Here is a 22,098-nt window from a genome sequence, read left to right as displayed (position 1 = left end):
TATTTAAATACATGGATCACAGGCTTTTAGTGACGAAACACAAAATTTCGTAGCAAACGTTTTGTCCACTAAACTTTCCCACCAAAAACTGAATTGGCGCCATTTATTGAGTAACATTAGCCATGAATTTCAAGTTATTGGTGACGCATTATTTTGTCACTAATAGTTCACTCAATTAGTGACAAATCATTATTTGTCTTAAAATTAGTTACGTTTTGGACACGAAATAATTTCGTCACCAAAAATATGTTGTTACAGTAGCGACAAATTGTATTTTGTAGTTAAAAAATTGTAAGCTTTAGCCATAAAATTTTGTATTTAATGGTGACCTTTAATTTTTGTCACTAATAGTAAACAATTAGTGACACATTTTATTGTCTCTAATTAATGTGCGATTTAGTGACATCAAAATTTTGTCACAAAATATGCGATGTCTTAAATAGCGACGAGTTCAAATTTGTAGTTGACTAATTCAACTATTTGCTACGAAATAATATTCATAGCTAAATATAATATGATCTTTGGCTACGATTATTAATGGTTATAAGTAACAACTGACAAATATTTTTCAACTTCTCTTCATAGGAAATGGCAAGATGGAATTATAGAATGGTGTGGTAACGCTCAACTAAACCTTATGAAAATGCAAATGTCAATATATAACATAATGTGAGCCGGGTTCGTGAATCCACAAACAGAATCTATACAAGGATAAGGTCGACTTGCGAGCCTAGACATAGCAAAGATGTTGAATGTTATGTGGATCTTCATTAACTATTTATTATTAACAAGAAAATTGGAAGGAAAAAAAAAACTAAAATTGAAAGCACCAATGAAAGAAATTAAGCAACTAAGTTGCAGTTTGACCATGAATATTTTTTACCATTTTTCGGAGTTAAATTTTCGAAAATTTCGTAAGCAAAATTTGAAAAATACTAAAAGGTTGTTTTCACTTTTTTCACACCAAACCACTCACAAAAATTCAAAAACAACTCCAATTTGTCTTCAATAGCCAAACACAACTCCAATTTCCAAATACCATTTTTCAATTTGAAAACAAAAATTATGTTTTTAAATACTCACAACTTTCATGGCCAAACGGGTCCTATGATTTGAAATACATATATTATGATAAGACACTATAATTGTCAAAAAAAAAAAAAGGTAAAAAAAAAAAAGGCTACACCCCAAACACCCACAAACGACAATGTTTTAAAAGGTGTGGGCCGTGAAGCGGGGCGTTTTACTTAGCACGGGGCAAACGTAAGTCCACCGGCGTAAGCCCCATGAATCTTTAATTTTAATTAATAATGTAGTAACATAATATAATAACAAAAAATTATAAAAAATACATTAATAGTTTTAAAAAATTAAAAACATGATTAAAGAAACTCATAGAAAACAAAACTTCTAACATGATTTTACAAGTATAAATAATGCGATGATATAAAATCTTGAGATGAAAATTAACTCTAACATCTTAACTTTCAAACAATAAAATAATCACAATTTCTTAAATTGTATCACTATCATACTATGCAATTTACCTTCCTAAAAGAAAATAATCAATAAACTTTATAGTATTATAATTAAAACGGAAAAAATTATAAAAATGGCTCATTTACATTAATAGTTTGGCTTTTAAAATTAAAAATGCATCGATTAAAATGACTCATTTATCTCTGTTTCAAAGTTTGACAAAACTTATCCATGTCATTTTTCATTAACGCCGATTTTATAATACAAGATATGACATGTGGCCTCCATAGATTATGGTTGTAGGTGGGCGATGGGTCGATATAATTTGATATTTAAAATTGAGATTTAATTAAATGTCATACCTCTAATTGGAGGCCACGTGTCATATCTTGTATTATAAAACAATGAAAAATGGCAATGAGTCATTTTCTTAAATTTGATGAATAGCCTCTATGAGCCATTTCCTATAGTTCGATGGCATAAATTTACCTTCGATGGCATAAATGAAAATAATCAATAAATGAGCCATTTCCGATAGTTCGATGGCATATTTGAGCCTTTTCCGTAATTAAAATACCACTCCTTCATGAATAAAAATAAAATTACCAACAAGGGTTGTGGTGCAGTGGCTTGTACCACTCCATTTTTAACCAAGAGGTCTCGAGTTCGAGCCCCCTTAGGTACGGAGTCGTCATTGTTAAGGAGTGTTTTGCCCCCCAATGTGGGATTACCCGGCACGAATCCGGATTTAGTTGGGCCTCAATAGGGGTACCGGACACCGGATGAGAAACCAAAAAAAAAAAAATTACTTTCAAATAGTGAAAATAATAAAAATATGATGATTTGAGACATAGGACAAAAACATGAATACCAATGATAATTGAAGATGTAAAATTCGGTTATGTATTTGTAAAAGAAATGCTAAGTGATATTCACCCTCACGATAGTCTCAAATAGTAAATATACATTATTAGGCTTGTTATTTGAGTTACTCCCAATCTCGATGAAAAAACTAATTACGCATCATTCATTTATTAGATAATTATGAGGGTCAACAGTGTTAACTAAAGAATTTGACACATAATTCATATAAGAAATGTTAGGCGAGCCCTGAGCGTTGGGCGTTAGGTGCGTTTAGGGCGTATAGTTGGGCAATTAACTCGGAAGTCTCACAAAACTAAGCCCCACATGCGAGCTCAAGGTATTTTGCTAGTGCCTCGCCCTGGGTCAAGCTCCAAAATAACCTTTTAAAACATTGTTGGATGACCTCTCACCTACGGCCTTGCCTATGGTCTTACTTGCATACAACTAATCCAGGCTTCTAAGTTCTAACCCAAGGCTATATATCACACGGGTTAATTATTTAGTATTCCAATCTTATAATATTCAGATGTGTATTCAAATTTAGGCATATAAATTTCAATGCACATCTAAATTTTAATCACCAGAAAAGGACCTGAAATACACTTGAACTATTGAATTTGGTGAAAAAATACTCTTCATCCACCTTTGGGGCCTAAAATACCCTTGACGTTAACCTTTGGGGCCTAAAATACCCCTGACGTTAACCTTTGGGGCCTAAAATACCCTTATTTTTAACGGACCCATTTCATTTATTACGTGACACCCTTTGATTGGTTGACAATTTAATTAAATTAAACTAATTAATCTCCCCATCTAACCCGATCCAACAAATAAAACCCGACTCGCCCCAATTAAATCCTCATTCCACCGTATCAAAAAAAAAAAAAAAACATACAAACCTAGGTCATTACAAATCATATAAAAAAAACCCACGAACCAATTCGATTACAAATCGTGAACTCAAAGAGAACAACCCATAATTTCTATTCAAATTTTGACATGTTAAGCTCATAAAAGTCCACATTCATAACGTTTACTAAAACCTTACTTCATATGGTACACGGGTATGGTAATTGGCTTCAAATAATTTAGATAAAAAATGAACCATCATAATTGAAGCACCACAATTCACGATTTGTAAAATGAACCATCATAATTACCATATCCGTGTACCATATGAAGTAAGGTTTTAGTAAACGTTATGAATGTGGACATTACTGAGCTTAACATGTCAAAATTTGAATAGAAATTATGGTTTGTTCTCTTTGAGTTCACGATTTGTAATGAAATGGGTTCGTGGATTTTTTTGATATGATTTGTAATGACCTGGGTTCGTATGTTTTTTTGATAAGATGTAATGGGGATTTAATTGGGGCGGGTCCGGTTTTATTTGTTGGATCGGGTTAAATGGGGGGATTAATTAGTTTAAGTTAATTAAATTGTCAACCAATCAAAGGGCACCACGTAATAAATGAAATGTGTCCGTTAAAAATAAAGGTATTTTAGGCCCCAAAGGTTAACGTCAAGGATATTTTAGGCCCCAAAAGTGGATGGAGGGTATTTTTGCACCAAATTCAATAGTTCAAGGATATTTTAGGCCCTTTTCCGTTTAATCAATTACAACCAAATGAGGTCTTATAATGGTCTAAATAGATCTAAATGATTAAAACTTATAACAAAGTCTTATATCATTAAAATGCAATCCATTAAATGATTTCTATAAAGATGAACATTTAATTACTACTCAATTCAATTTATACGCTAACCACTACTACCCGCAACTCCTCAGCCTTAACCGTTATCACTATCACTAATCACCACAAATAGTTGTCACCATCACTAGTCATCATTTATAACCGAAGTAATCACTAGGTTTGCCCTTCAAATGGAGTGGTCTTTAATTTTTTCCCCTTCAAATGGGTTGGTCTTTAATTTTTGCCCTTCAAAATCAAACTTATGCCTAGCGGCATAAGTTCTTTAAGAGAGCTAACATAACTTGTGGATATTATGATGCATAACTTATGCTCCTCTAGGCATAAGTCGATTTTGAAGTGCAAGAATTAAAGACCACCTATTTGAAGGGCAATATTTAAAGACCAACACAAAAGCAACATTTAAAGACCAACACAAAATAGGGACAAAGTGCAAATGACCCTTTATAACCATCATCATCAACCACCATTATAACAATCAACAATCACTACATGCATCACATCATCAATCTCATCACTATATATCATCAACCACATCTATTAGTCGTCACAACCACAACTAGCTATCACTATCATCTACCATGATTATCAGTTGTCATCAGTAACTGCCACCATCAACCAACATTGTTAATTACTAGTGTCATCCACCATTACTAGTTAACTACATACCCACCACCACCCCAATTGGCACCTACAGTCACTACCACCATTTGCCATCGCCACTACCAACCACCATATAATTTTTTAAAAGATATCTTATTAATATAACATTAGATTTATTAGTGGAGTATTTTATATGAATTTTATATTTGTTAATTTTAAAATAAAGATAAGTTTCATAGTTTGATTTTTTTTTTAGTAAAATCTTTTGTGTCCAAAAAGTTTATATATATATATATATATATATATATATATATATATATATATATATATTTATATAGGTCATAATTCTATCACTATATTTGATAAGAATAATTGCTTATTTATTTGTATATATATATTCGCGAGAAACAATCCTGTCATGAAATTTATCAATTAATTTTCTATTTCATTTATTCGAGATTTTTATCTACTAATATTACGATTATCATCATATAAGCCTGATGCGAATACACAAAATCAATCACATGAAATTTGTTCTAATTGCATCACATTTTGTCCAAAAAATTTCCTGAGTTAAAAACTGTTGAAATAATTGATAACACAAAATAAAGAGGTAGAAATATAATCTTAATACTAAATGGGAAATCATTAGTCATAAGAGAATTTTTACCCAAAATTATTGGAGGGAAAGTGAAATAACAAAACTTGACTTTCAATTTTATTTACCTTCCCTCCAATATTTTAGTGTAAAATTTTCTCTCTCCCCCATTTTCTCCCTATAACCCACCAACTCCGACCCACTAAATACACTTGAATATAGTTCAATGACAAAAAAACGGAAATCATTACAGTAGCAGAAGCATTTAATAAGATAGAACTATCATTCTACAACATTCTTTTTCTTGTCAATATTGCAACTCAAATTCTTTTTTAATCTCGATTAATTAGGTGAATTGTTGATGGCTCTCTTTTTGTCTTCTTCCAGGTTCAAAGTTCAATCTTGTCGTCAAACTTTGCCATCGCCAGCATAGTTAAATCTAACGAGCCCTAGGTTTGGTTTTATCTTTCGTCTATTTTTATTAATTATATTTTCATTTTTTTTAAATTTATTTTGTGCATCTAGTCTTCTGCTCTAGATCATGTTCAATTCTATGTTAATTCTTATAGTACATATATCAGTCTATTATGATTGATGTTGTAAATTGTGATGGATTAATTTAACGGAGTGACTGTTGAAATAGTATCTATTTATCTTTACCCTGAAGAAGGACGCTATGCTTTATAATTCTAATGGAATCTTCTATTTTTATTAGTACTTGTTAAAGATTACAAGAATATGCATAATAGAGTAACCAATACTTATGAGTACGATGACTATTACAATCACTAATTATTACTTATCAGATTTACGATTGAAATTTGAAGATATATTTTGTTTAAATCATGATATCAAAAGGTATACAGCAAATTAAGTGTTTTCTTCTATTTACGCAGGTACATGAAAGTGAAATTGATTCACGAATAAAGTTATTAGATAAGTGAAGCTACGTCGGCGCATGGGAAAGCAACACATCTTTTGTCTGTTTTATTGTATCAATACTCATGTATTTCAATTAGACTTTTTATGTTAATTATAGTTCCTTTTTTGTAAATTACACTATATATGGTTTTGTATGATATTTTAGTATTACGTTTATTTTTCAATTTTCATTGTTGTGATGTTTGACTTATAAGCTAGCTTTAAAAACCGAAATTGACGTGTAATTACTAAGTAACTATATCTAACTATAGATTTTAGTTAGTATGATTACAAATTGTTAAGTATACACAATTTCTCAAACAATTTTATCAGTAAAATCTTTAATCTTTTGGTGATGATTATTTAGACATTTGAAGACAGTCACATTTTTGTCGCAAAAAAAGCTTCTTTATCTACAGTAAATCATATTGCTACATCATAATTTGCCACAGATTGATTGCATTTAGTGACAAGAAAATATTTTGTCCCAAAATGGCCTTATTAATATCATAACTATATTTTTAACAACAAATTAACATAATATTTGATGACAATTGAAATTGTCCCTAATTAATACAATGTCTAGTGACGAATTAGTCTTATCACTAACAACATTTTTAACGTCGCAAAAATAATTTTCAACTACGATTTTTGTCTTTTAAGACAAACAAATCTGTCACTAATATAAGGATTTAGAGATGAAATTTTCGTCTGTACATAAAGCATATACCTTTTAGTGACGTAATTGCATTCCTTTAACTACAAATTTTGCATAGCTTTAAGGACAATTGACATCGTCATTAATTAAAATTGTAATTAGTGACAAATTATATTTGTCTGTATTAAGACATTTTTAGAGACAACATGATGCTTTTAACTACAAAATTAATTCTTTTTTATGACAAATAAGTTCATCACAGATACTATGCATTTGGGGACGAAAAAAGATTTCGTAGTTGATAAAACTTTATTTAGCGACGAAACACTAAATTGTCTTTATATAACTTTTAGCGACCCGCCTTTAGGGACGAATGATTGACGAAAATTTTTTCGTCTCACAAAGTTTTTTGTGACGAAATATGATTCTTGAGTGACAAAATGATTTGTCACTGATAATCAAATTTGTTGTAGTGATGGTGGTGGCATCGGCGGTCGTCGACGATTGAACTACGCAGTCGCCGGTGGTCAGCTCCGGCGAGGCAGAGAAACATACAAGCGGAGGAGGAGGAGCGGGGGGGGGGGGGGGGTTCATTTTTGTATTTTTTTAATTTTTTTTTAAAGTTAAAATTCACGTGTCCTTATTTTATTGGTCATTTTGGCGTGTGAATTACACGCATCTGTGTTGTTTGGCTACATATTAACTTTGTGTCTAAATGACACAGTAAAAGTGGTCTTTGAGGGTTCAAATGGTACAAGTCTCGATTGGAGGGTCTAAATAAAATTTCTGGACAAGTTCAAGGGCCTGTCAATGACTTAAGCCTTTTTTAAAATGGGGAAAAGGGTCGAAAGCATGCATTATCAATGAGATGACACTTAATGTTTATTTCATTTTAGAAGTTGAATATGCTTTTCTATTACCTTGAGTAGTAGTAATACAGTATATGATTTTGCAAAGAAAAAGAAAGTAATGTACGTAGGAAGTATTCACATATGAATTACATAATTTTTAATTCTTATATCAATAAATATTGCCGAGCAGACATATGACGCAATTTGTTGCCTTTTTATTTAGAGAGAACCCTTTATAAGTGTGGCTTAAAATCCCCCAGATGTTTTTACAATGTTTTTCACACGTTGCCTAAAGCTACGATGGTCTTAGGCCAAATTTACTCCAGTGTCAATTGAGATTATAGATCAAAGATGACATCGGATATACAAAAAGAAGTCTTGAATATATAAGAAATATATAATCCTTATATAAGGACTAAGGGGTCTTTGAATGGTCGATTCAAGAGTAAAATGAATAAATAGGAGTATTAAATAATTCACATTTAAAGAACCGAGTCACCGGTATAAACAAAGGCCAGCATAATTACAAAGAAATAGGGCATAAATAAATTGTTCATGCAAGATAGGATTAAGGAGAATATTAAGTATTACTCCTATAGAAATTTCATTCTGATCAGGTTGCATGTATAGTTTTGTTTATTTAAGGATATTTAAAACCGTACGATGGACATAGTTCAGGACCTAATTTTGGATTATTTTAGGATTTTTTTATTTCTTATTAAGTTAGTTTCCATCATTATTGTGACAAGATTACTTGGCTATCCAACTATAGCTATCACATCAGTAAATTATTTTGATCCATTATTTATGTTCACATTTTAAGACTGTAAAATTTGCTAAATCAACAAAATGGGCGGCTAAAGCCTCTGGGATGACTTTCAGGTCCGCGTTTAGGCTTGTTTGTTATGCAACATGAGATAGATAAAGATATCTCGGGATATTCCATGAATTGGTTATAACACCTATAACTAATTCCACAATTTTAGTATATTTGATGAGATTGTTATTCCTTTATCACACCAATCAAATGCAGGATAAATAAACGACCCCTTAAAACACAAATGTCCTATAAAAGAAGAGAAAAGTTGGACATAATCTCATCACCAAAAGACACTCCCCCATGAATGCTTCAAACCTATTTTTGCTCAGTGCTACAACAGCACTTGCACTTGTCTCAGTAATTTTAGCCTTCGACTCCCAAAATGTCCTCCCAAAATCCGAAATCATGCAACTGAAAGGAGCAGTTGGACCAGAAAGCATTGCTTTCGATAGAAATGGTGAAGGCCCATACACAGGAGTTGGCGATGGACGAATTCTCAAGTGGCAAGGTCAATATTGGGCTGATTTTGCAGTCACTTCTTCCCAAAGGAAAAATTGTACCCGGCCTTTTGCTCCTGAAATGGAGCATGTATGTGGAAGGCCATTGGGTTTACGATTCGATACGAAAACAGGTGACCTATATATTGCTGATGCCTATTTAGGACTCCAAGTTGTTGGACCAAAAGGAGGATTAGCTACCCCATTAGTCCAAAAATTCCAAGGTAAGCCTTTAATCTTCACAAATGACGTCGATATTGATGATCACGACGATGTGATTTACTTCACGGATACAAGCACAAAGTACCAGCGCAGGCAATATTTCACGTGTCTTTTAAGTGGAGATAGTACTGGCAGGCTAATGAAATATACTAAATCAACCAAAGAAGTAACAGTTTTATTAGGAGGCCTTACTTTTGCAAATGGTGTAGCGTTGAGCAAAGACCGTTCTTTTGTGCTAGTGGCTGAAACTTCTAATTGTAGAATATTGAGGTATTGGCTTAAAGGCCCTTACAAGGGAAAACATGATACATTTGCTGTGTTGCCGGGATTTCCTGACAACATTAAAATAAATTCGAGAGGGGAATTCTGGGTCGCTTTACAATCATTTGCACCATTGATGAGTATATCAGAATATTCCGACTTGTTAGGCTGGCGGCAGCTGCATGCTACTGCAATGAAGCTAAGCGAGGACAGGCGAGTTTTGGAGGTTTTAGAAGATGTCCAAGGCAAGACGTTGAGGTCTATCAGTGATGTTCAGGAGAAAAATGGCAAGTTGTGGATTGGTTCCGTTACAATGCCCTTCGTGAGAGTTTATGGATTATGAGTTTAAGTTATATATATCATTAGTGTACAAGGTTTCTTACACCAGGTAATCCAAAGTATGTCAATTACCTAAAGACCGCCCTACGAGTAATTTAAGTTATGTTAATTTCAAGCTATTATGATGATTTTACTTTTTTGTTACATAGCTAAAGCTTCTTTCATTTTCCGTTTTGGTGGTTCAGTAAGGATTGGCGTTGTTATACCTGCAAAGTTATCTGTCAGATGTATTCCTTCCATTTCATAATAATTGATATTTTTATCTTTTTATTTTGATTCAAAATTAGTAGTGTTTCACAAAATCAAGAAGACATTGACTTTTTTCTCCAAATTTTGTATTAATTAAGTCCATAATTATAAATATTTAAAAGATAATTTTGTTCAACGTGAAATATATTTTAAAAATAAAATGATCGATCAATATTTCATGTTGGGCACATGTATTTTCTACTAATTTGAATGAAATATCCTTTGGAAATATCTGACGAAAAAACTTTCATTTTTGGGATATAATATTCAATCTAAAATACCAAATTAAAGGACATAAAAATACTCAAAGGAATAATATAAGCACAAGTGGAAGACTTAACAATGACTATATAAAGGAAATTTATCAAACTAGATAGAGAAGGCAACAGACTTTATTTAATAACTCAAAACTCTTGAATCTCATTATAATTAAAAATATGTGACATACACTACCAAAAACGCGCGTTTTAGCCACGGTTTCAAAAACCGTGGCAAAAGAGACTGAAAATTCTAACATTATCTACGATGTACAAAACTGTGGCTAACTTTTCGTGGGCAAAATGGGGCTGGTAAAAAATTCACTCTCTCCCTTTTCTTTTTCATTTCCCACCATTTATTTACTTTTTTGGTTTTTATGTTTTCTCTTTTAACAATTAATAACAAACCCAAATTAACCCAGTAACCAAACTTCACCCAAATTAACAATACCCAGCTCCAAAATTCACTGTTCCCAAATCGATTGCTCCCAATATTTGACCATCGATTCGTACTCAGAATTTCGTTGATTAACTCATCGTTCTTTTTGTGGGGTTTAGAGTTTTGAGAAGACATTTGAGTTTGGGTGATTTAATTTCTCTGTAATGGCTGCAAGAAACGTTCTTCAACAGCAAAACAGAGGTTTTTTTTCTCATTTCTTTAATCATCATTCGTTTTTCATACCCAAATGTCAATTTTTTTTTAATGGGGGTTTAGATTTGATACGTTCTTGAGGGGTTGTTTGAATACTTGTCCATGGTCACTACTAAAAAAACAGGATTTCCCGACCTCAATTGAGGTCGGAAAAAAACCGACCTCATGAGGTCGGTAAAGTCGTAATATTTATTTTTCAATTTTTTTTAAAATAAACCGACCTCATGATGTCGGTAATTTTGTACCAAAATTTGAAAATATAATGTACCGAGCTCAATAGGTCGGAAATTTATTTGATGCCTAATATTATAATTTATATTTTTAATTTAAAAGAATACCGAATGTTCCTCTTAATTTGATGCAAGAAAGTTATTTCGTTAAAAATAATTTAAAATTATTTTTAATAGGGAAGTTTGACATTCAAGACCATTTTAAATTAAAAAATAATTAAATATATACAAATATGAAGTCTACCTCATGAGGTCGGTATAATTGGGCAAATAAATTAAATTAAAACAGACCCAAATAAACCCTTCTCTCTCCATTTCTCTCTCTTTCCGTCTCACGTTTTCACTCCCCCCTCTCTCTAACCCTACTACGCCGTCGACGTCACCATCATTGCAGGGAGTCACCATCGCCGCCATCCCTAATCAGTACCGCCGTCACCGTCGCCACCGTCCCTAATCAGTACCGCCGTCGCCGTCTCGTCCACAGCCAACCATTTGAGGTATGCTTTCTTTCTTTTCTTAATTAGTCCAAAAATTCCAAGGTAAGCCTTTGATCTTCACAAATGACATCGATATTGATGATCACGACGATGTGATTTACTTCACGGATACAAGCACAAAGTACCAGCGCAGACAATATTTCACGTCTCTTTTAAGTGGAGATAGTACTGGCAGGCTAATGAAATATACTAAATCAACCAAAGAAGTAACAGTTTTATTAGGAGGCCTTGCTTTTGCAAATGGTGTAGCGTTGAGCAAAGACCATTCTTTTGTGCTAGTGGTTGAAACTTCTAATAGTAGAATATTGAGGTATTGGCTTAAAGGCCCTTATAAGGGAAAACATGATACATTTGCTGAGTTGCCGGGGTTTCCTGACAACATTAGAATAAATTCGAAAGGGGAATTTTGGGTCGCTCTGCAATCATTTGCACAAGTGTTGAGTATTTCAGGTTCTGACTTGTTAGGCGTGCATGCTACTGCAATGAAGCTAAGCGAGGACGGGCGAGTTTTGGAGGTTTTAGAAGATGTTGAAGGCAAGACGTTGAGGTCTATAAGTGAAGTTCATGAGAAAAATGGCAAGTTGTGGATCTGTTCTGTTGTGATGCCCTTTCTGGGAGTGTATAGATTATGAGTTTTAAGTTATATACATATAGTCAGTATAAAAGATTTTTTTTACATTAGGTCATCCAAAGTATATCTATAGCATACCAACTACCTAGAGATCACCCTACGAGTAAGTTATGTTAATTTTAGCTTCTAGTATGATGATTTTATTCTGTTGTTACTCATCTAAAGGTTCCTTCTGTTTTCGCTTGATGGTTCAGTAAGGAATATATGCGTTCTTATAGCTGCAAAGTATTATTACTCCCTCTATTTTAATTTGCTAGTCTTACTTTATTTGTAGTCCGTTTTGGAAAAAAATGTCTCTTCAACATTTATATAACATGTTTAAAATCGCACGATTAAAGTGCATTTTGGTACATGATAAATATATTAAATTTCAAATTACAAGATTCAAAATTCTTTTTTATTTTCTTAAACTTTGTGCTCAGTCAAACTAAGACAAATAATTAAATTAAAATGAAGGTAGTATTATTTTTAGCACAATCAAATCTTCAACAAAATCAGTTGTACGTTTGATTGTTGTGTCGATGTTTTCAGAGAGAAAATAATTGATTAGTACAGTCAGGGGCGGGCACACGTAGGCTCCAGGGGTGACACCCCTTCGCTGGAAAAATTTACTAAATATGCATATTTAATTAGTATGAAAAACTAAAACAATGATACAAATAATATAAGCTGACACTCCCCAGCAACGAGTGTTTCTAGCTCGGCTGCTCCAGCGCATAAATAAGACTTAAGTAGAACGTGGTCAGGGGTTCGAACCCAGTTGGTGTAGACACGTGATTTTTGACCCTCTCCCGGGTGTTTCACCTTCTAGTGTCTAAATATTTCTTTTAATTTTAATTTTGATGTGTCGATTTTATCTATTTTATTTAGTAGGTTTATTTACGAAAAAAAAAAGGAACAAAAATATTCACTATTTTTAGAGTACAAGTTTTTTGTTTAAAAGAAAGAAAAATTACAAAAAATAGGTTTCTTTTAATCTATTTTTTTTAAAAAAAAGTTAATTATATCTTTTGGATTTTTCCTTAGTCTTGTTATTTAATTTTTGCTTAGTTTTGGTTTAAAAGTGGTTGATTAATATATTTATTTTGGTATTTTATATATCCTTTTAATGGAAAAGAAAATAAAAAATGGAACCAATGATAGCCCGTCACTTGGCAAAATTCCACCCTATCCACACAAAAAAAGCATAATCCATTTTGGGAGGGGAATATTCCTTTCATCCTTCAAGATATTTTAATTCATATGGGCATTTTAAAAAAAAAAGGAAAAACAGGAATAACACACTCAAAACTCTAGACTAAACACCCGGTAAATATCTAATTATAGAGAAGAGACCTGCACCATCAGCAGCCGCAAAGGAGAAAACACTACGCACACTAAGCCGCCACTTCCATACCTACACCACACAAAAAACTCATCAGCCACAATTCACTTAAGAAAAGGTTCTCTCCAAAGCAATTTTAGCGCTTACGTTCTTCACAAAATTTCACCTAAAATCCACGTAAACCAGCCTTGTTAACACACCATAAAATACCATAGTTGACCATCAGGGGACCTTCAATCTTCACCCCGATGATATTCAACAGAGATCATTGAGTTGGGGTCCGAAGCTTTCCAGTTTGAGGTGGGTTACTCTGTTCGAGGCTAGGAATCAAAGTTGGTCTCGGTCTTGCTTGTGGAGTCATTTGTAGTTGTATGATGTTGAAATCAATTTGGAATGAGTTTTGGCATTTCTAGAGGTCCATTTCTATCCTCTTGTTAATATTTCCTATTTGTTGCGTAGCTTATATACTATTCTGCTATTTTCAATTGGTTTTTGGGGTCTATATTTTTATATGATTAGTGTATTGAATAGGTTGTGCTAATTGTTCTAAAAGACAAGATTACAGTGATGGTATTTTGTTTCATCTTGAATGGTTAAGTCTCAGGCAATTTAGCATGTTTGTTTATCTTTTCCTAATAATATATTTATGTGATTCCATGTTTTGAATTCATGTGAAATACACTTGAATAGACCCACTAAATTTTTAAATGAATTAGGCTGTCATGTTTATTCTAGCGTATGATTTGGCCTTTAATTTGTTTCTGCTATTAATAGTTTTTTTTTTTTTTTTTATAATTTGCTCTTAAAAAAGAAATGAAAGTCCCCCCCAACGTTTGACCAAAATTCCAACTACACACGAACCTTTCTTACCCCCGGACAAATTTTTCTGCAAAATGGCGCCTTTTTCAGTGTGGCGAAGGAATGAATACGCGTTCTTGGCGCGTATGACGACATTTTTAAAAATTGCATACACATTTTGGACGCCAACTAATTTCCACATATGATGCCAAGTAGATAAAATTTGAACTCCCTCCATTTTTAGGCTACTTCATCTTCATCTTCACCCTATTTAATATCCATCCCCATTTTTTGTTGTCAAAATAATATCCATTATAAACGAAAATCTCAACCGAAGAAAATCCACATATGATTCCGAACAACTTGTTAAAGAACAACTTTCCACCATAAACGAAAATCAAGAAAAAAATGAAAAATCAAGAAAGAAAAAGGAAAAATTCGGAAAAAAAATAAGGATGAAAAATCTAATCTTGTTAAAGAAAATCGATTGGAAGTTGCTTGTTTGGAGTTGCTACTTGTTGCTTGGTTGGAGTTATTTAAGCACTAATTCTTTGAGTTGATTTGGGAGAAAATTAAACTCCATTGCTAAGAATTTGGAGAAAGCTATGAAGAACACTAAATGGGTTTCTCTAAATTCTTGATTGTTTAACAATTTTTTGCACGGATTGCCCTTCTTTTGGGGTGGTCTTTAAATTTTGCCCCTCATATTTATGTTCTTTAAGTTTTGCTTATTTGATACGAGGTTCTAGGTTCGAACCCCGTTCGTGTAAAATAAAAAAATAATTTCGCAAGATAGGTTAGAGTGTATGCGGATCCAACTAGCTTATAACCAAAGTTATCGGAGGGAATTTTGCCTTGAAACATTTTTTTTTTTTTTTTAACTTTTCAAGGCACACTTTTAGTTAAGGCATACTTTTGGTTATGCCTTAATTAAAAGTATACCCCATAAGGCATAGTTCCTTAAGGAAAATTTTGCCCCATAAGGCAAAACTAAATTATGCCTTTGAGGAAAGTTATGCTTTTAATAATTTTAGTTTTTCCTAAGGAAGTTATGCCTTATATCTTTTGATTTGCCTTGAGACTTTTTTTTTTTTTTTTTTTTTTTAACTTTTAAAGGCACATATTTTAGTTAAGGCATACTTTTGGTTATGCCTTAATTAAAAGTATGCCCCATAAGGCATAGTTCCTTAAGAAAAATTTTTACCCCATAAGGCAAAACTAAATTATACCTTGAGTCCAAAAGTTATGCCCCTCCGGCATAACTTTAGTTTTTCCTTAAGGAAGTTATGCCGGAGGGGGCATTTGCCTTGAGACATTTTTATTTTTTATTTTTTTTAACTTTTAGTTAAAAAAATACTTTTGGTTATGCCTTAATTAAAAGTCCGCCCATAAGGCATAATTCCTTAAGGAAAAGTTTTGCCCCATAAGGCAAAAGACTTATGCCCTCCGCATAACTTTAGTTTTTCCTTAAGGAAGTTATGCAGGGGCGCACACTTTGCCTTTGAGACTTTTTTTTTTTTTTTTTTAAACTTTTCAAGTCTGCCTTTTAGTTAAGGCATACTTTTGGTTATGCCTTAATTAAAAGTCTGTTAGCATAAGGCATAGTTCCTTAAGGAAAAGTTTTGCTCCATAAGGCATAACTAAACTATGTCTTGAGGAAAAGTTATGCACCCATAAAATAACTTTAGTTTTTCCTTAAGGAAGTTATCTTGCAGGAGGGGCGACTTCACTCCCTCCATATTCAACAGAAATTATTTCTTTATTTTATGCTTGAGCGGGGTTCGAACCCAAAACTCGGTATCCAAGCTAAGGGCAAAACTTAAAGACCACAAATATGAAGGGCAAAATTTAAAGACCGCAAATATGAGGGAAAAATTTAAAGATGAAAGAAGGGCAATTCTAGAGAATTGCCCATTGTTTAATCAAATTAATGGATGAACTTTGTTCTATTTGGTGTTAGGAAGCTTCCTTTCACATTTGGGTTTGTTTGGATTAGATTTGAGCAAGTTGGTGTGATTTTTTTTTCAACTCCTAGTGAAGATGATGATGATGATGATGATAATGTTGATGAAGATGAAGGAGAATTACAGTATGGGTTTTTCCTTAATAAAAATGGAGTATGGAAAATTGAGAGATTTTTTTTTTTTTTTGAAGAAGAGTAGATGGATGGAGGAAGGGGGAAATTAATAAAAAATGGGGCAAAATTAAACACGTGGCACGTGGGCCAGGCGCGTGTGGACAACCGCCATTTAATATTTGGGGGTTAGCGTCATTTTATTCAAAAAAGGCCATTTTGCTACTGAAAAAATTTGTCCAGGGGGTAATAGGACCCCGCAAAGGTTTGTGTAGTTGGCATTTTGGTCAAACGTTGGGGGTATTTTAACTATTATCTCTACAAGATTCTTTGCATGTTTAACCACTTTGGGAAATCCACATGTTACTGTAAAGGCTAACAACAATAGAGGAACGGAGTTTTAAGATTGGGTTAATAATTAACGCATTATGAATCTCTTAATTCCAGTTTCTATTGTGTCGTTCTCGGCATTTGTTTAGACGCATGGTTGAGTTAATTTTTTTATATAGACCTGTTAAAAAATTATAGGCAAATATTAGGCACGGTTAAAGCACTTTCGTTTCGGCTAAGAATGCGGTTACACAGTTTATGTTGACACGCTTAAAAGAAACTCAAGGATGCGGTTACGCACCTTGAACAATTGTTCTAATAATTAAATTTCACTAATTCAAATCAAGACATGTAGACCGAGATAAATTAGGTGCGATACATATGAGCGAAGAAAGCGGTTACGCTTCTAAGCCGGTGTATATCAAGATCCGGAATGCGGTTACGCATCCGAATCAAGACTAATAAAAGTTCAACAATAAAAGTACGAGCAAATTAAGGCTCGGGAACATAATTTATCCAAAATTGATTTAAGCTAAGTATAAGTCGATAAAGCAACCTTGCTAGAATCACGGGACTCGGGGAATGCCTAACGCCTTTTCCCTGGTCAACAAAATTCCTTACCGGTCTTCTGTTTTCGCTGACCATAATAAAAGAGTCATTTCCTTTTGATTAGGAATTCATAAGGTGACTTGGGACACCAAAACTCAATTCCAAGTGGCGACTCTGTAAAATAATTAATCCCTATTCAAAACCGTCTCTTCAATTGGAAAAATCCTTTAATAATAAAACATTTGCGTGTTCATTCGCACGGGGCCCAAAAAAGGGGTGTGACAGTTGATTGCATGGTTTTTCATCTTTTGTTTAAATATTTTTCCGTTCTTGGGTAAGATCGTAGTTAATGGGCTTCCACAATGGACCGAAGCAATAGTTTTCATTTAATTAGTAATGTTTGGGGATTATGCTTATTATATGTTGTTGTTTCAATTTTAAGCTTTTTGCTATTTTATTCTTTCATCTTATTTCTTATTAATAAAATTAGTTATGAGTTTTTGAGTTGATGCCTTATATAAAAGAAAAAGTACTTACTAACATTTTTAATTAGACTATTGTGATTACATTTAAAATTGTTGAGTTGTATTAACGAATTCTCGCTGTTTCTTTTTACTAGTCCAGTATAGACTTTGTACTCCTTTTGAAAAATCATTTATTAAGTACTTATTTTACTAAGTTGTACATATTAATTTGGATTTGAAAATCTGACTTCGACTACTAGTATCCTAATAAACTTTGAGAAATAGTTACATGATAAGGGTTTAAAATTGAAAAAAATCTCTCTTGATTTTAGCAAATGAACAAATAAAATGAAGAAAGTATTTTTAAAATATTGAACTACTAAAAGGAAACGGAGGGACTACTTGAATATATTTTATTCATATAATTTGAATTGTGTTTTTATTTTCTTTGTATGATATTGTTATAGTGATTTGTTCATTTGTCCACTTCTTTAAATGTCAACACCACTTACAAAAAATCATGTGTACGCCACTGAGTACAGTTGAGACTTGACCATAATGGAAAGAGACAAAGATGGTGGGGATGATGTATTTATGATTATGTTTCATCTTTGTTTCGATTAATTTCGAAATTTTTTTCTCTTGATTCTTTTCCGATTGAGACGTATAAAACATGTTCATGAATTAGCGGAAATATGCAAACATGAAGTTTTTGTTGGAACCCCCTTGAAAGTCGGTACAGTTGAATTTGTAGACGTGGTCAAGGATACGTGGATCAATGTAATCAAAATTATGAAATAGCAGGTAAGAATTAACATGACAATTGAAAGTAAAGCATAAGCTAGATGTGTAGGCTGGGCCTTAAAGAAGCTTTGAGCTAGAGTCTCCAGGCAAGCGAACAATTAGAACTTTACTTAATTGAACAAGAGCAATCAGGAACTTAGAGCAAAGTGTTTCTTGTATATATTTTTAGATGTCCCTTACAATGGAATGAAAAGCTCTATTTACACTAAAGGTATGGGGTACAAGTTCCATGGATCATGCCCTCTTAATTACCAATATTAATGTTGCAATAAAAGGTAATTAAGAGGTGATAAAGGATAATAAAGGTTGGAAGAATCTTGGGGGTCTTCTGTAACCGCTGTGCATTGAATGACGTTTGACTGGTGAGTTGGTATGCTCCTCGGGACCCTTTGCAGTTTTTGTCTTTGATAGCGATTACCAAATTACTTCTCTGGAACGTCATATGTTTCCCGAAGCCCTTCACTTGCTGACTTGAATCTGACTTGTCACCATCGTCACGTGTCATCTTTTGATATGTCCACTTGGTGTCTACGGATTTTCCCTATACAGATAGTCCCCCCACTTTCCGGTTACTCGCTAAGATGTGACCGGAAAGTGGAAGATTTTCTCCTTCTTGCTGGAAATTCGTGTAATCACCCTCGCGTGTGCCTCATTGAAAACCTTGCCGGAAAAATCCAATTGGGACAAAAACTGGGCGAAAAGAAAAAGAGTGCAGAACTTAGGGACTCAAGTGATAACTGACCATTGGCTTTTCTACCTTCAATGGCCGATTGATGCTGAAAAGTTACCACTACCACAAAAGCTTGATCTCGGATTTTTAGTGTTCATTCGAAACTTTTAATCTTTGAGTCTTGACTCTTAGGTTTTTAGTTTTACCCAAAACTTTTAAACTTTGAATCTTGATTCTTTGGTTTTTAGTTTTCCCAAGAACTTTTATTTTTGGAATTTTGTTTCTAGTGTTTGTAGCTATACCCGAAATAGTTTAGTCTTAGAGTTTTTGACTCTAGGGTTTTTAATTATACCTGAAACTTTTAGCCTCGTAGCCTTGGAAGCCGGGGATATTAATGACCAGGAATTTAAATCTTCTGGTTCTAGTAAACTCTGGAAGTATAACATATCCGGTTGACTTTGCCACTGAAAATAACGTATCCGGCTTTTCAATCGTTTAACTGGACGCGTTTATAAGAGAGGGCCCTTTTATTTCAGTGCTTATGAAGAGGAGGTCTCTTGTTCAGTTGGACACAATTGTTCGGATTCGTAATCCTTATTTGCTTTTTAAGCGTGAGCAAATTTTAGAATGATTTCATTTCATTCGAATGTATACGAGAATGTTTAGAAGGTGCAAGTTTTGCTTCATTCCATTCCTTGAAACCTACACAAGTGTTTACAACTTTGCATATACGACAATTTATAGGAAATAAACAAAAATGCATTGTAAGAGAATTGTGGTCGGGCTGACATCTATTGTGTCTAGACGGTTCCTGATTCTGGTTCCTTCTATTTTTTTCGAAACTGATCTGGCAATCCCCAGTCTTTAATCCAAAGCCAGTTCGGGCTATCTCCGGTATCTTTAACGGACATGATGCCTTTAGGCATAATGCCTTTTTTTACTGTCCTGGAGCCATCTTCAGATGCTTCCGGTACTTATTCTGACAATCCAGTGTTCATAGATATTACGGTTCTTCATCTAAGTCGTTTTCTAGCGAATTGCTCCGGAAATGCTCCTGCCTTCTGTCAGTCCGTGATCCCAACGGGTATGGTTCAAATCAGTGTCTGCAATGCGTCCGATCCAAATTCAGTTGACCTTGATTTCGAGCCGCAGAATATGTCAATATAATTACCTGATCATCTTCGACCCGAATCTTCGACGTATACCGACTGTGAACATCTTCCCACGTTGTTGCCTGGAACTCTAGCAAATTTTCCTAGAGTTTTCGTAAAGCATCCAAACTGAAAGGGTTGAGACCCATTATCAAAGCCTTAGCTACTTATTCATCCGGAACCACGAGCAACAACATCCTTTCTTTCTAGAACCAGGTGCCAAAGTCACGGAGCAACTCGGTCTCTTGTTGCGTTAGGCGAAAGATGTCTGTCTTTTGCGTTCGCACCTTCTGAGCACCAGCATGTGCTTTGATAAACATATCTGCGAGCATAGCAAATGATCAATAGAGTCATCGGTCAAAAGAGAATGTCAAGTTAAAGCCCCTTTAGCTAATGTCTCGCCGAATTTCTTAATCAAGACCGATTCGATCTCATTCGATTTTAGGTTATTTCCCTTGACAACCATGGTCTAGGACGTTATGTGCTCCTGCGGATCTGTCATCCCATCATATTTGGGATGTCCGGCATCATAAATCTCTTCAAGATCAACTCCCGGGCAGCTTCTGGTTTATAAGCTAACTAAACATACCTTTTTGCATCCGGACCTTCAAGGACCTGTGGAGCCCCCGAGATTGAATCTATACGGGCTTGAAGCTCCTTCGCTTTCTTTTCCGCTTTCTTAGTGCTTTTGTTCACCTTATCAGTGATGTCTTTCATAAATTACAAGACTTGTGCCTGGAAGGGATCATCTGGAACGGACTCGCTCCCGGATGCGTCTTCATTCCTAACGGTTCTACCCTCCATTTAGTCTCCACTGGGTGTATTGTGTCCTACAGTTGGTGTCGGAGGAATCGCCTTGGGCCTTCTGACTCCGGCGTTTGGATTGCCCGAAAATGCTGAGATAGTTTGCCTCATGAATTTCACCTCCTCCATCATTAACAGTTGTTGCTCCCTAGCGATCTGCATTACTTATTTGGGGGTTTCATCAGTAGGTGTTGTTTCCTCTGTAACCCATTGGTTTAGACAGTCTCCTGGGACAGTTACTCCATCCTTGTTTCCGATAGTGAGATGAGTTTGGTCATCAATAGTGTTTGTCATATCTTTAGCAGTTGAATCTAACAACAAGATCTAAAGAGAATTAGTGTAAGAAAGTGGGTCACAATGATACCATAATTGTCCTGGCCCCACGGTGGCGCCAAACTGTTTACACAAAAAATCGGTGCAGTTGAATTTGTAGACGTGGCCAAGGACATGTGGATCAATGTAACCAAAATTATGAAACAACAAGTAATAATTAATAATTAACACGACAATTGAATGTAAAGCATAAGCTAGATGTGTAGCCTGGGCCTTAGAGAAGCTTTGAGCTAGTCTCCGGGCAAGCGAACAATCAGAACTTTGCTTAATTGAACAAGAGCAATTACGAACTAAGAGCAAAATAAGAGCAAAGTGTTTCTTGTATATAATTTCAGATGTCCCTTACAATGGAATGAAAATCTCTATTTATACTTGAGCTAAGTTCCATGAATCACACTACTAAAAAGCAGTTGAAAAGCGACGGAAAAAAAGAGACGGAATCCGTCGCTTTATTAA

General features: G+C 34.0%; 2 protein-coding genes across 2 annotated transcripts; both read left to right on the top strand.

Moving 5' to 3' along the window:
• The first annotated feature begins 8,722 nt into the window (after positions 1 to 8,722).
• LOC132037489 (protein STRICTOSIDINE SYNTHASE-LIKE 10-like) lies at positions 8,723 to 10,093 on the top strand. The gene has a single exon (XM_059428027.1). It carries the CDS (start codon positions 8,807 to 8,809, stop codon positions 9,827 to 9,829), a length of 1,023 nt encoding a protein of 340 aa, XP_059284010.1. The 5' UTR covers positions 8,723 to 8,806; the 3' UTR covers positions 9,830 to 10,093.
• Positions 10,094 to 10,934: 841 nt separating this feature from the next.
• LOC132038323 (protein STRICTOSIDINE SYNTHASE-LIKE 10-like) lies at positions 10,935 to 12,558 on the top strand. The gene is made up of 2 exons (XM_059429003.1): positions 10,935 to 10,971; positions 11,738 to 12,558. The coding sequence occupies exons 1-2, from the start codon at positions 10,935 to 10,937 to the stop codon at positions 12,340 to 12,342; spliced, it is 642 nt and encodes a 213-aa protein (XP_059284986.1). The 3' UTR covers positions 12,343 to 12,558.
• The last annotated feature ends 9,540 nt before the right edge of the window (positions 12,559 to 22,098 follow it).

Source organism: Lycium ferocissimum, chromosome 11 (genome assembly GCF_029784015.1).
Source record: "Lycium ferocissimum isolate CSIRO_LF1 chromosome 11, AGI_CSIRO_Lferr_CH_V1, whole genome shotgun sequence".
Classification (NCBI taxonomy): Eukaryota; Viridiplantae; Streptophyta; class Magnoliopsida; order Solanales; family Solanaceae; genus Lycium; species Lycium ferocissimum.
The sequence above is the reverse complement of the archived record's forward strand: the minus strand, read 5'-3'. Positions and strand labels throughout refer to the sequence as shown.